General features: G+C 43.3%; 1 protein-coding gene across 2 annotated transcripts in view; it reads right to left on the bottom strand.

Annotated features, from left to right (window-relative positions):
* Positions 1–12,319, bottom strand: part of LOC146189837 (fatty acid synthase-like) — a 62,609-nt gene extending 50,290 nt beyond the window's left edge. For both annotated transcript variants that reach the window (XM_084604597.1, XM_084604598.1), the window contains exons 1-5: positions 12,153–12,319; positions 5,838–5,981; positions 3,539–3,862; positions 1,741–1,941; positions 688–810 (exon numbers count right to left, since the gene is read on the bottom strand). In XM_084604597.1, the coding sequence (XP_084460723.1) occupies positions 688–810; positions 1,741–1,941; positions 3,539–3,862; positions 5,838–5,976 (787 nt within the window). In that variant the 5' untranslated portion in view covers positions 5,977–5,981; positions 12,153–12,319. The remainder of the gene's footprint in view (positions 1–687; positions 811–1,740; positions 1,942–3,538; positions 3,863–5,837; positions 5,982–12,152) is intronic.
* Positions 12,320–14,170: the final 1,851 nt, after the last annotated feature.

Genomic DNA, 14,170 nt, shown 5'->3' with positions numbered 1-14,170 from the left:
CTCGTATTCTCTTGAGAGATTAGAAGGTGATCATTGCGTCATGTCAGTAATCAGTGTGTGGTTTGGCGCTTTTACCGTCCAAAGGTGCGCAAATTCCTTCATTTATATTGTATATCACCCTAATCTTCTTGATTCTTTAAAATAGGGTCATACTTCACTAGCTGCAATCTTCTATACCATACTGTAACACAAGCTGGAGACGTACTGTTCGATTTGCGAATGCTGAACATACCGAAATTTTCGCTCTGTTTTACGATCTTTACAATACAAAGGTATATTGCTGTCGGGTCGCACTTGAACAAGTTCTATATAAACGCTCTGTTTCCCCTCCCGAATACAAACCACACCTGTAGTGCGTAGCTGCAGCGTTTTGGTGCCTAGTGGCCCAATAAAGGGTATGTAAATTAGGTCATGTTCTTCAAGGCGGCAACTTGTAACGCTGCCTAAATTTCCGTCCTTTTATACACTTAACCTTCTTCTGCCTTCTTCATCTTCTCATTATGAGTTATTACACAGGCCATAATGAGACTGGCATTGACAAATCTTTGTGTTTTTGGTACAGCCCGCTTGCAGGCTAGCCCAGGCTAATTGTACAACTTTATATGCGGAGTATTGAACAATGTATCTCCTTGAATTCGTTTTCTTATATGTAAATACTAACAACAAATGAATAATTAGTATATGCACCTTCAGGTCGGTAACCGTCAGAATAAGCCTTCACGTGGATGATCCTGGCGTAGATTCGGCGTGCCTCTGACGCTCGCTGAAGAAAGTATACTCCGACAGTTTCACTCCTTGCGTATCCATTTCCTGAAAATAATTAAGACAGGTTCATTCCTCAAGCTTTTCGTTCACAGTCATTACGTCACAAGCACTTTCTTGACATCTCAGATTATAGAAATACACAAAAAAACTACCATTTTAGAAGAAAACACGCGAAATATAGATGGAAAAGAAAATAGTAAAAAGGAATAGAGCTGGTCCCCCAATTTAGCTTTCTTTCGTTCCTTTGTTTTTGGTGTTTTTCTTTGCAGAGGTCAACTACCGTCGGGTAAAATGTTTTCAAGATGGTGGCGCGGCAAAATTTAAATGCGTGTAAGCTTAAGTGCATCTCCCAAGGTGGCAATGCCACGAGGCTGGGTCTCGAGCACTGTGCAATCATCCTTAACTTTTTTGGGGGGAGAACACGTGTTACGAAACAATTTGATTGCTTCAGTATTAATTACGCTAAAACCGCCAATTAATCTAGCTCACGACTGCCTAGTCTACGTCAGCACAACGCAAGTGGAAGCTACGGCTAAGAATTGTTCTTCTGAGAAATATGAATGTTTTGTAACTGCACCAACATACATGCAAGCGCCATTAAAATTGTTTGTTTCAATATATCGCAGAAACAATTCAATAACTGCTCCCAAATTTTGCTTCAGGGAGTATCGTAATCCTCCTTCGAAAATTTTCGGCTGGAAATCAGTGGGTGCTCCATGAAATGGGTTTTGTTAACTGAGCGCCTCAGTTCTTCAAGTCCAAATGACAAAAACATCTTCAGTATATAGTACAGGAACCCCAACTCATGAATAGGTGACAAAACTAAGTTTTGAGAGAATTTGCATCAACGTGAGGTACCACTCATCACTGTGCAAACATTGTATTTACCCATATCAATGTTAGAGGTAGATCCGAATTCACGGCAAGGAGGAGAGGGCAGGGGGTTGAATGTGGGCTCAAAAAAGGCTAACTCACCATCTGAGTCAAAACTCATGCATTTTCCATCCGGAGACAACATCCCCAGGCGATGGAAACCTAACGTGGCCGCTGGATTCAAGCAGATAGAGGATCCGCCGACAATGGCTGCCTCGCATGTTCCTGACCGAATCGCCTGCATGGCCTGGTGAAGGGCCATCATAGAGGAAGAACATCCGGTATCTATTGCCATGCTGAATCCTGGAACAATAATATCGCATGCATGCATTACAGGACGAATTTTCAATTTGAGGATTAAAATACACAACATTTATATTGCTACGAAGATGACGAAGCGGGCAGTGGCGCGGGGCGGAGCGCTCGCGCCAGGCCCGCTGGCCATTAAAGCACATTTCATCGTCATGTCATCACGTCGTTCTGTTTCTGTTGTGTCGCCGTGTTTCATCGCTTGTCATGCCACCACGTAACAATATCATCTATACGCAAATGCCATGCATGAAAATGTTAGAAAGCACACGAACTTCGTGCAGTGTAAATGCTAGTTTTCTCACTGCGATAACATCACTTATATTTTAAGAACTCAAATGCAACATTCAAGTAAGAAATTTTAATTTAAACTAAATTTGGGATGAGGTAATGGTTGAGGCGTCACGTTAAGCTGGTTTTCAGAAAAACAGAAAATTTAAGAATTCTACAGAACTACTTTTTTATCGCTATACCGTTGGTAAGGATGGTGCGACGCATTCTTACAAGAATTCGGGTAGGTACTAAGAGACTTCAGATGCTTTAGCTTATTTCTAAGAGCATTAATTATGTTACAGCAGACAACTTTGCCTTACCACCTTTTATAAATATCCGCGTACAACGTTAGCTAGTTGTTCATTCTGGAATAAAAAAAAAGTGATACCTGGTTTCCTTTTTTTTATATCTTGTCTGGGTTACGTTCTTCCCTCTAAACTTTAGGTGAGCGTTTTTGGTCTCCATATAACAATGGTCTATGAAAACGAGAAATATTCTTCCATTGCTGCTCTTTCTTTCAATCTTTCTCACTTTGTTTCCTCTCCCTACGTGTAGGGTAGCTTACTGAGCATCGCCGGTTAACCTCCTTGCCTTTCCTTTGTTATGTTTGTCTCTCTCTCTCTCTCTGTTTTCATCTGGAGTGATTTATTTTTATTTTTTTATCAATCCCGTCAACGCATTCCATTATCTTAAATGACGACTGCTTCAACCATGCAATTGAGCTCTTTCCTTGTGCGCAAGTAAAGTCTCCAAGTTACTACTACAAAGCACAGAGAAGACAATGTCCATAGCATCGACAATGTACAAAGCGGAATCTCTAAACACAAACCAACTTTTCCAGCCCTTTTCTCAAAGGCATTTATGCAACTGTGGCTAGTAAGCTTCAAAGGGTTTAACGACTCAAACCCCCCTAGGCTACGAAAGTTGAAGTAGATATTTCGGCCGCCTGGAGGTCTTTAACGTGGATTGACATCGCACACTAGACAAATGTCCTAGTGCAGTGGCCACCCCGGCTGGGATTTGAACTCGCTGTCTTGGGCTCATAATCGACCGCCAAAATCACTGAGCCACCGTGGAGACATAGCAGCGATGTTTTGTTAATGTTTCTCATGTTTAGGCGTGATTTCAACGATTCATGTGCGCACTTTGCAGTCCACATGCGCTTCGTTCAAGCATTAGAGAATTCGTTCCTACTTTAAACCTGGACTGCATTTTAAGATCATTGCACTTGTTTACCGTTGCCTAGCCTCGAAATCGCTAACGAAAGTAAACACGTTTTAACCGTAAAGCAAGAAATTCACGCGCGTCAATAACACACCTTTGAAGTCGAAAGAGTGCGCTATTCGATTGGCGAACATCGATAGCAAGCTGCCGGTCGTGTTGTATCCGTCGACCTTGTCTGCGTCGAAGAAAGCCTCGTGTGATTCGCTGTTCGAACAGCCTATAAACACGCCCACACATCGACCGCGCAGGACTTGCGGGTCGTAGCCTGAGTCCACGATGGCTTCATACGCTGTCTCCATCAGAAGGCGCATCTGGGGATCCATTAAGTTCACCTGCTTTGGGGGCACTGCGAAGAACTCCCCATCAAACAGGGACAGGCTACGGATCTTGCCCATGCGCGCTGGCAAGCCCATGCGACCTGGAATTTGTATGCAAGAGACGGAAACATGTTACATTTTTAAATATTGTGTGAAATTCAGAACTGTATAGCTCCTGTAGTCAGTGGAAGGCACTCTATCGCATTCAAGTCTTCCAGGTATATCTGGATGTCCCAACTAGTCTTTAGAAAATATATCTCATGGGCGAACCACGTCCTGCATGGGGTGTGTAAAGAACAATTGGGGTGTGTAAAGAACGAATATTGCAGTTAAGTAATTACTTCTATCCTAAGCTAGGCATGATAAAGGACAAACGAGGCAAGGACCTCACTGAAGCCTCAGACATAAAGAAGAGGTGGCAGGAATACACAGAAGAACTGTACAAGAAGGACCCCAATGTGCAAACCCAACATAAGACGGTTGTGATTACTGATCTCGAGCTGGGCATCCTGAAGAGTGAAGTTGAATGGGCCTTAGCCAGCCTTGCTAAGAACAAAGCTAGCGGAATTGATGGCATTCCAGCTGAGTTGCTTCAAAACCTCAACCATGACGCTGTTAACATTCTGCATACATTATGTCAGAAGATTTGGACAACCCTGCAGTGGCCACAGGATTGCAGGAGGTCAGTTTACATCCCCATTCCAAAGAAAGGCAGTGCCAAAGATTGTTCCAACTACCGCACGATCGCGCTTATTTCGCATGCTAGCAAGGTGATGTTGAAAATCCTCCAAGGTAGGCTGCAGCAGTATGTGGATCGAAAGCTTCCGGACGTGCAAGCTGGGTTTCGCAAGGGCAGATGAACTAGAGACCAAATTGTCAACCTTCTCTGGGTCATAAAAAAAGCAAGAGAGTTCCAGAAACCCATCTACTTCTGCTTTATTGATTATGCGAAAGCGTTTGACTGCGTAGATCACAGCAGATTGTGGCAAGCTCTCCAAGAGATGGGAGCTCCAATTCCACAGTCAGAACTGGGCATGGTCTTACTGATTGGTTTCCGATCGAGAAAGGAGTGAGGCAAGGCTGCATCCTGTCGCCCTGCCTATTTACCCTATATGCAGAGTGCATCATGAGGAAGGCCGGTCTGGACGAGTCTTCAGCTGGAGTGAAGATTGCTGGAAAACGTATCAACAACCTTAGATATGCGGATGATACCACTTTAATTGCAGAAAGTGAATCGGAACTCAAGAGACTTCTGATGCGCGTACAAGAAGAGAGTGAGAAGTTTGGGCTTAAACTGAACATTAAAAAGACAAAGATCATGGCGTCTTGCCCTATCAAGTCCTGGAGCATCAAGGGACAAGAAGTGGAAGCTGTGACAGATTTTCTCTTCTTGGGCTCCAAGATTACCTCGGAAGGAGACTGCAGCCATGAAATTAGGAGACGCCTGCTTCTGGGTAAGAGAGCAATGGTTAGCCTTGACCGCCTAGTAAAGAGCAGAGACATTAGTCTGCCAACCAAGATCCGTATAACTCGTGCTATGGCCTTTCCAGTTGTGATGTATGGATGCGAGAGTTGGACTGTGAGAAAGGCTGACCGCCGAAGAATTGACGCGTTTGAATTGTGGTGGTGGCGAAGACTCTTGAGAGTTCCTTGGACTGCCAGAAGATCAAATCAGTCGATATTGTCGACCACAAACCCTGACTGCTCATTGGAGGGTCAAATTCTAAAGTTAAAGCTCAGCTACTTTGGTCATCTGATGAGAAGAGAGGAGTCGCTGGAGAAAGATTTGATGTTGGGAAAGGTTGAGGGTCGCCGAAGAAGGGGTAGGCAGCGAGCGCGATGGTTAGATGGCATCCTCGAGGCACTGCAGATGAAGTTATGCGATGTTAGGAAGATAGTGAGAGACCGGAAAGCGTGGCGTGACATGGTCCATAGGGTCACGAAGAGTCGGACGCGACTGAACGACTGAACTGAACTAGAGCTACGGAAATGTCATGTGGAAGGAAAATACACACAGTTGCATTTATCAAGATAATGAATTCATATGGCATGCATCAGTGCCTAACTGATACTTACCTCGCGGCCAGCGAGCCTCATCGTCGGTGACAAAGTCGAAGCCTGCGTATAGCTTTTTCTTGAACTCTGCCAAGCTGTCCACTTCAGGGAATCTAGCCGCAAAACCGGTGACCACGATGTCCTCCTCTGAAATAGCCATCTAACCTGCAAAGGCAGCCAGAAATATTTGCGCGCTAAAGGTTTACTGAACAAAGGCATGTCACTTATGGGTGCACAAAGAACCACACATTTGATAAAGCAGAAACTTGTAGGCGCACTGACGGGCTAGTTATGAGCTCCTCACTAAAAAGGAACTTAGCAAACAGCGAAATCAAGGAAAGGGTGAAGTAATTGTAAAATGTGTTTATTCCCTGTTTTAGGTGAATATATAGTGAATGAGTTGTTATAGCTGAGAGAGAAATTATTGGAAAGATGAGGAGAAAACAACCAAGTGCAGCAGGCGTTTAAGTTTGATTTTAAGCATCAGCCACCAGTGGAATGTGGTTGATGTATAGAAATTAGAAGAAAGCAACCTTAAGTCGCCTGCCGTACTCTAACCATAAAGAATCCGATTCTGCGGTCTTGCATTGGGTTTCTAAATGGTATTGTGGGGTTAATCTTCACAAATTGAAGAAAAAAGCTACCAAACACCACTTCCGCGACATGGGTTGTTAATATGGCGTTCTTAGTTCCTCTAATTGGATTCCAATAGGGGGGGAGGAGGGTAGCTTTTGCATCTTCCTTGTACTGAATTATCATTATTCACAAAAACTAACGAAAAAGTTTCTATCAGTATTATTTGAATCAAATCTACGAAGTCCCTATATGCTTCCTATGCATAGTTTTTCTTCCTGTTTACTTTCATTTTAGAGAATATACACGCATACAGTCGTGCAGCTTTATTAATGTGTATTGATGAAAATGGCGCAGTGGCAGCTCTGTGGGGCTAGTGAAGAACGAAGAGGCAGAATACGAGAATGTGTGTTGAGTTGAACCCAGCGTGCTGAAACCTTGGACAATCACCTATATAATCCCCCCCACCCCTCCCCGCTCCCTTAAATATGGTAAAAATATTACACGAAATCATTTGTATAAATGACACACGTATAGTAATCAGACAGAAACTGCGAGAAAAATGGCCACCGTAAAATTAACTGGTTTCTAGGCTGCGTACTATATATATTTATGCACGGCACTTCGCCTGGCGCCAATATTACGATCTCAGAAGCATGTTTTTTTATACTGCAAGTTTCTTAACGCACATTTTGTTCTGATAATGAACATATGATGTCTCCGCACGACCCAACAGCATACGCATGCGAGATCACGCTATTCGGCACGAAGAGGCTATCTGCTGTCAGGCGCCTGTTACCTATTTCGCTTTGCCTGACAGCTGGAAGCTGAGCGGTGGTAAAATTCGTCTTCTGCCAGCGGAACTCAAGGAGCAATATAAGAGAAACGTGGGGGCGAGCGCTGATATTACGGAAGCACACAATAGTCACCTGAGATAGTAATTAGAATTGCTTTGCGCCCTCTTCTGACTGCCCTGCCAGATAGTGACGACACAGTCCATGTGAAACAGCGCTTGTACTTCGAACCGTGCAGCGCAACCACCTGGACCTTTGAGTTTTTCTCAAAAAATTGTGAATGCGAAAGCACATATTCACACTGCCAAATACAACCAAATAATTCCGGGCTTCCGCTGCCGAGCTTGGGGTTAAACAACTTCAGAGCGCAATTTATTCCAAACTAGGAATTACTTCTGAAAAGCGATCATGATCTGTCCTAGGTATCGCTGCAGCCGATATTCTCGCACGCTAAGCTTCAACATGATCTCGTTATATAATGCTTAGAATATACTGGCATATTCTAGGCCCTATACAGCTGCTCTGTAATGCATATCGCAGTCTTCATCAATTTCAGTCTGTTAGTTAACCTTTAGGCACAACCTAAACAGCCTAGTGATCGATACCTAAGTAGATGATTACACGTAGTCTGCTGCAGAGTGCGCATGCGGGCAAGCGTAGTGAAATCACATTGCTAGCCTTGAAAGAACAGTTATTCTAGTCACCCGTTCCTCTTCACTCTTGTCAGCGAAAAGCGCCACTCATAACCGCTTCTGTCGTAAGGCAGATAATGTGTGAAGAATGTTAAGGCCTCACATGAGTTAAGTATAGATGCGGCTGCAATTTTGATACCAGTTCACGAGAACATATGATTATAAAAGAAATATTACAAAGCCGAACTGCAATTGTTTCTTTACAGATGATAACAAGTGACGTTCACCTTGTCTCGAGCGCGACTCAGTGCCATAAAGCAAACTGTTTTCGATAACAGCGTAGTGCGCAGAAGCTGGGTAAAGAGCACCTCTACTGGTTTTGTATCAGCCTATAATGCGCGTAAGTTGAATGTGAGTTCAGTAGAGCTCATGCAGATTATAATATAATGCTATTATTTTACCAGGCAAGGTCTAGATTTATCTCGGTGCTTGATAACTTTCACTTAGCAATGACAAAGGTGTTGATTGTAACTGATACGAAAAACACGAAAACTGATGACCGCGTTTAAAAAAAAAAAAAAACCCGGGTTCGAACCCGACTACGGCGGCTGCGTTTCGATGGAGGCGAAACGAAGTGGCGTCCGTGTGCTGTGCGATGTCAGCGCACGTTAAAGATCCCCAGGTGGTCGAAATTACTCCGTAGCCCTCCACTACGGCTTCGCTTTCTCTCTTTCCACTTTCATTCCCACCTCCCTCCCTTCCCTTACTGCGCGGTTCGGGTGTCCACAGAGCAAGTGTGACAGTTACTGCGCCTTTCCCTTCCTGTGAACCAATTTAACTTAACTTACCTTTTTAAAAAAATAAAATTGAGTTATTTCTTCAAGACCTCAAGAAACGTCGGTAACATGCTGCAATCATCCACTGGATAAACATTCTTCAACACGATCGCGTCTTAAAAGCAGCTAACATTATTGTCATCTTTAAATTATTTACAATACTGTCACCCCGTTGCGGGTTATTACAGAGAGTGAAAGAGAAAAACTCACACTAAAAGCACATTGCAAAGAAAAAAAACACACAATTCTATTCTGCGTTTTCTTCCTTTCTTCAAAAGACTCGTAGGATGTGACAGCGCTAAAAGTCCGCATCCAAATTGGTAAATTCAACAATGCATGTGGCGAGGAAAATGTATTTAAAAGGAAAGCATGGGTCTATACGGATTAATGATGTCCGGGTGCTAAACTACAGACAGATAATTTGCCTGGGAGTCAGATGTAGATTGTAGAGTCTAAATACCGATTTTACAGAAATGTAATTAAAACATATGAAATGCACGGCCCAAATTTTAATGAAGTTTGAACTATGCCGCTGGTATTGCCAAAGTTAGCATTTAATAATTTTCAGGGCAGAGCTTTCGAGCAAGCTGCAAATATATTCAGTTTTTGGCATAGTACGTTTCTACATAATTGTTTAATTTAAAGGCACAAAATATAAAAGTAAAGGCGAAAATGGCCTCATTAACCGATGGCTTGGCGCCACATTTGAAGGTATCAAATACTAAAATAGTTAAATAAATCAGCCAAATCAGGTGACGTCAAGGATGTGACGTCACGCATCCTGAAGTTGAACCAGAAAAGAGCATAGGGATTGGCACGCAATTTGAAAGTAGCAAAGACAAAAAAGGTAATTAAGGCAGTCAGTTAGGATGACGTCAAGGATGCGACGTCACAAAACCGAAAGTAGAGCCGAAAAAGGGCATAGGAAGGAATTGGCGCGCAATTTGAAAGTACCAAATACTAAAATTTAAAGGGATCGTTTCAAAAGAAGCAGTTAGGATACTTGGACAATCGGTATTGGATAGAGAGATATCAATTATGTGAGTCCCGGCTCAAGAGGGGATTTCTAGCAATGAGGCTGCTAACAGTCTCACCCGAGATATCTACACCCGGGCGGCTGTGGAATCCCCCTTACCCGGGTCGAAGGATCCGTTCATCACATACACAGAAATCACGGCTGCACACAGGAATGAAAGATTAGACCTCCCGCCTTCAGAACAGTCTCTGACAACTAACGAGTGCAGAGACTGGAGAAGAGTATTAACAAACCGATCCTTTCCACCTTATCTACACGTGGAGGGAGAGGAACCTCCAAAATTCTGCGCTAAATGCGGGATAATAGCCAACAGGATCATCTCATCGATTCTCCCGGGCATAATTTGAAAATACCATTGACTAAAATGGGTAAACAAGACGTGAATTAAGCAACTAAAAGCAACTAGGAGCAGCCAACAGCAGCATCCGTGCCTTCACATTACACCAATTCAGATTCTGCAGCGCTTTTTTTTTTTTCTGAGGCGTGCTTAAAAGGATTAAATAAAAAGAGTTGCCGCTCACCTCGTTTGGAATTAGATTTTTGCCTGTAGATAATGAAGATGGTTGTCTTATTGATTTGGTAATGCTCGAGGGTCTCCATTGTACATGGCACTCGGAAATGGCCGGTTGTCACTGTGATATTCACGCCCGGCCGGCGCGCATGTACTTTTGTGAAAGTAGTCACAGGTTTATTGAGGATTTTCAAATCTCAAACATGTGGTCCGGACTCGCTATCAGGGTTGGAGCACTTGGTTGTGCTTTGAGAACATTAGTTTAACAAAGCCATACTCATAGAAGTTGGGAGCTATTTTTTTCTATGATGTATTTTGAAGTATATATTTAGAGGCCTGTTAAAGCCTGGCAATATATAAAAATAAACACCTCGGGCGTGGTGCTGTTGGTTAAAGCGCTCTGCTTGTATCCAAGAGATACAGGTTTGATTTTCGGTGAAGGACAGGTTATTTTTCTGATGACGTCATCAGGATGATTGCCAAGTGGAATCGCGCGGAATCCAGCGAAGTGAGACACCTCTCGCGGACACTCACTGCTGACGCGTACGCATGGACCAGCTGAGGAGTTATGAAGTATTAAATGGTTTCGCCTTAAAAAAATCTAATGATAGCAGCGGCCTTCTTGTTCTTGTGAACATAAGCATTTTGCTTTTTTCGCGTTAGTGGGATTTAACGTCCCAAAACGACTCAGGCTGTGAGAGACGCCGTAGCGGAGGACTCCGGAAATTTTGATCATCTGTGGTTCTCTGACATCGCAAAGCAGAGCACGTGGGCGCCTCCCTTTCCGCCTCCAGCGAAAAGCGGCCGCCCAGGCCGCGATTCGATTCCGCATTATTGGACACAGTCGAATGCCCTAATCACTGCGCCACCCCGGCGTTGCAACAAGAAGCTTCTACTCGTCATTGAAAAATATGACAATGACTTTTTCATACTGGAATGAATAACATGTCGGAGGATACCTTGTGTTACAAGGGGAAGGCGTTGTAACTTAAAATACATTTATTTTATTTTACTCCCAGCCCATATGTTCTAGGGATCGAAAGCAGGCATTGAGACTGTATTAAAAAAATGTATTGCATATCTTGAACATCGATGAGGACGCAGAAAATCATCAGCATCGTTCAAAACAAAATGTGACTTAAAATGATGGTTGGTTTGGTTTGTTGGGTTTAACGTCCCAAAGCGACTCAGGCTATGAGAGACGCCGTAGTGGAGAGCTCCGGAACTTTCGACCACATGGGGTTCTTTAACGTGCACCGACATAGCACAGCACACGGGCACCTTGCTTTTCGCCTCCATCGAAAATCGGCCGCGGAGGCCGGGATCCGCTTTTCGATGGAGGCGAAAAGCAAGGCGTCCGTGTGCTGTGCGATGTTAGTGCACGTTAAAGAACCCCAGGTGGTCGAAAGTTCCGGAGCCCTCCACTACGGCGTCTCTCATAGCCTGAGTCGCTTTGGGATGTTAAACGCCACAAACCAAACCAACCATCATTTTAAGTCGCATTTTTTTTAACGCTGCTTATGATGTTCTGCCTCCTCATCGATATTCAAGATATGCAATATATATTTTTAATACGGTCTCAATGTCTGCTTTCGATCTCTACGCTTCTAGAACATATGTGCTGGGAGTAATTTAAAAGAAAAGTATTTTAGAGATACCTTCCACATCACAGCATATAGAGACATAAGTGGATTTTTAGACACTGCTTGCAGTAGGTGACTCGAACTTTATATTATAAATGTCATGTAAAGCAAGTTACTCAAAGCTGTACATCCCAAAACATGATGTCCCAACTTAGGAAATTATTTGAAGATACGGAAAATGAAAGCTGAAAAAGAAACTTTACATATTGATGTTTAGCCTCAAAAGCATTTGTTAATTTTTACGCCACACTTTCGCACTGCTCCCAGGAAAAAAAAATAAAAAACTAAGACATTAGCCGCTTTGCGAATACCTTTCATCAAGTTTGGCGATGTAAAGCGATGAGCAAGCCGCGATGTGGGTTATTTTCAGCAGTCTGATGGTCGCCTTTGTTTCACCGAGGCTGTGAAAGGTCCTTGTTTCAGGATACCTGCAAATTCAAAATGCCATTCAGACCTCTGCGCACAGAGGGTTCTCGCCTATCTGCTTCATGGGCTCGTTTGTGCCATGAAGTTTCCCGCGGGTAAATATAGCAAAGCGAGCTTTAACCTACTCTCATAAAAATACTACGCCGGAAGGCATAAAAAAAGCCACTCTAAAAGTGCCTGCGGCACTAGGGCAAACCACGTTCCATCATTAGGTGGAAAACAGGAAGCGAAGAGGATTTGTAAAAGAAAAACCATTGCCAGCGCAACTGTGGTAACTGTGAGTGCACAGATGGGAACCCAATGTACATGACATGGCGTTTTGAAAGGAAACCCCTACGGCTGAACATTATATATAGAATGCTTCTACTTTTTTTATGCTCTCCGTGTAAAAACAAAAATGGTTGCTCATAGGCTGCATGCTGGGCCTCCTAAGCTGAGGCACAAGATCAAACAATGATATCGATTTTGTTAAGGAAACCAATCAGCCTCAAATAGTAGACGATCCACGATCACTCAGGAAGCATGCGCTAATAGTTAAGAACAAAGGTGGCAAAGGTGTTCCTCTTGTGTCTCATATTCTTGATCGCAATTATTCCCTGCGAATTGATTGTACGTCGATTATTGCAAGAAACAAAAATGAAGACGTGCAATTGGTACTTGAATCCTTTCATATGAAGAAAAAAGCTGAAGACTGCATTAGCGATCCTTTCATTTCTCTGTATGTTGTAAACATGCACCGGATAAAAAGTCATTTTCTCTTTGCTAGCACAAGAATGGCCTGAAGTCTATATATGCGTTGTTGCCATGACAAAAAGAAACAGCTGTTAGTGTGGCGCCTGTCCTTGTCTCTTGTGCGAGGATGGTCTAGCAGTTACCTTAGAAATATTATGAGCCAACTAAGATCAGCCGAAATTTTAATCACATTTACATCCATGAAGGCGTTGTGTGGCAATGCCGGCGCATACGCAATATTAAAGAACAGTAGAATAAATGGTTACATTTTGCCTTCGTTCTCAATTGTTGCACTGCTTATAGCCCATACCATTCTTTGCAACGCTAAATAGCATTATGGCGTATAACCATGCATATTTCTCGCCGAGTGAGTGCAAAAATCCTGTTTCCTTTTTGCATGCCCTGTCCTCCTTTCTTGTTGCCCTACTGGATTGTAGAGGAATGATTGTAGAGGTGCGACTTCACCTCAAACTCAAAACCATTTTGGCGTTCCGACTCAAACGCAACCTCAGAAATTGAGGTTCAGGCCCCCTCAAGCGACCTCACCTAGTTTTTTCCGCGGCCATTTGCGATCTCAATCAACCTCACCTAGAACTCGTATTGTCAGGTTCAGGTCTGGCACTCAACCTTAAAAAATAATGCAATGAATTATTATAATAAACAGGAACTAAAAATAAATATCGATTTCATCGAGAATCTGGTGATAAAAAGCAAACTAAAGTAATTGTAGTTTATTACTAGCTTTATGCAATAAGAAATATGGTCCCCACTAAAAGCAAAAGAAAAACGAAATCTTTTTCATACCTTATGCTGACCTCTGTGGTACACCGATGAAAACGGAGGAACCGCACTCCCCGCTGTGCAGGCCTTTCGTGGTCCGTATCTAGATGTTTTGTACTGCTCGCGGATTGCACCAACGAACGGCCTCCCTTACATTTCAAAAGGAGCCGCGTTCGTACACTCCTCTCTAAAAATCTAGGTCGCAATCTGTGCTTTTGTTACAAATAAAAAAGAAAAAACGAAATGGTCAAGCTGGGGGTTGGAATGAAGGATGGAGTTTGCACCTCGGCAATGCGGCTAAAGAGATGAAGCAAACTGTGACGAATGGGGCTCTATGGCGGGCAGCGGGCGAACGTATCTGATGCCATACCAGAAATAGAAAAAATAAAAG

Source organism: Amblyomma maculatum, chromosome 5 (genome assembly GCF_055883805.1).
Source record: "Amblyomma maculatum isolate TAMU_Amacu chromosome 5, ASM5588380v1, whole genome shotgun sequence".
Lineage (NCBI taxonomy): Eukaryota > Metazoa > Arthropoda > Arachnida > Ixodida > Ixodidae > Amblyomma > Amblyomma maculatum.
This window is presented reverse-complemented; position numbering and strand designations above follow the sequence as displayed.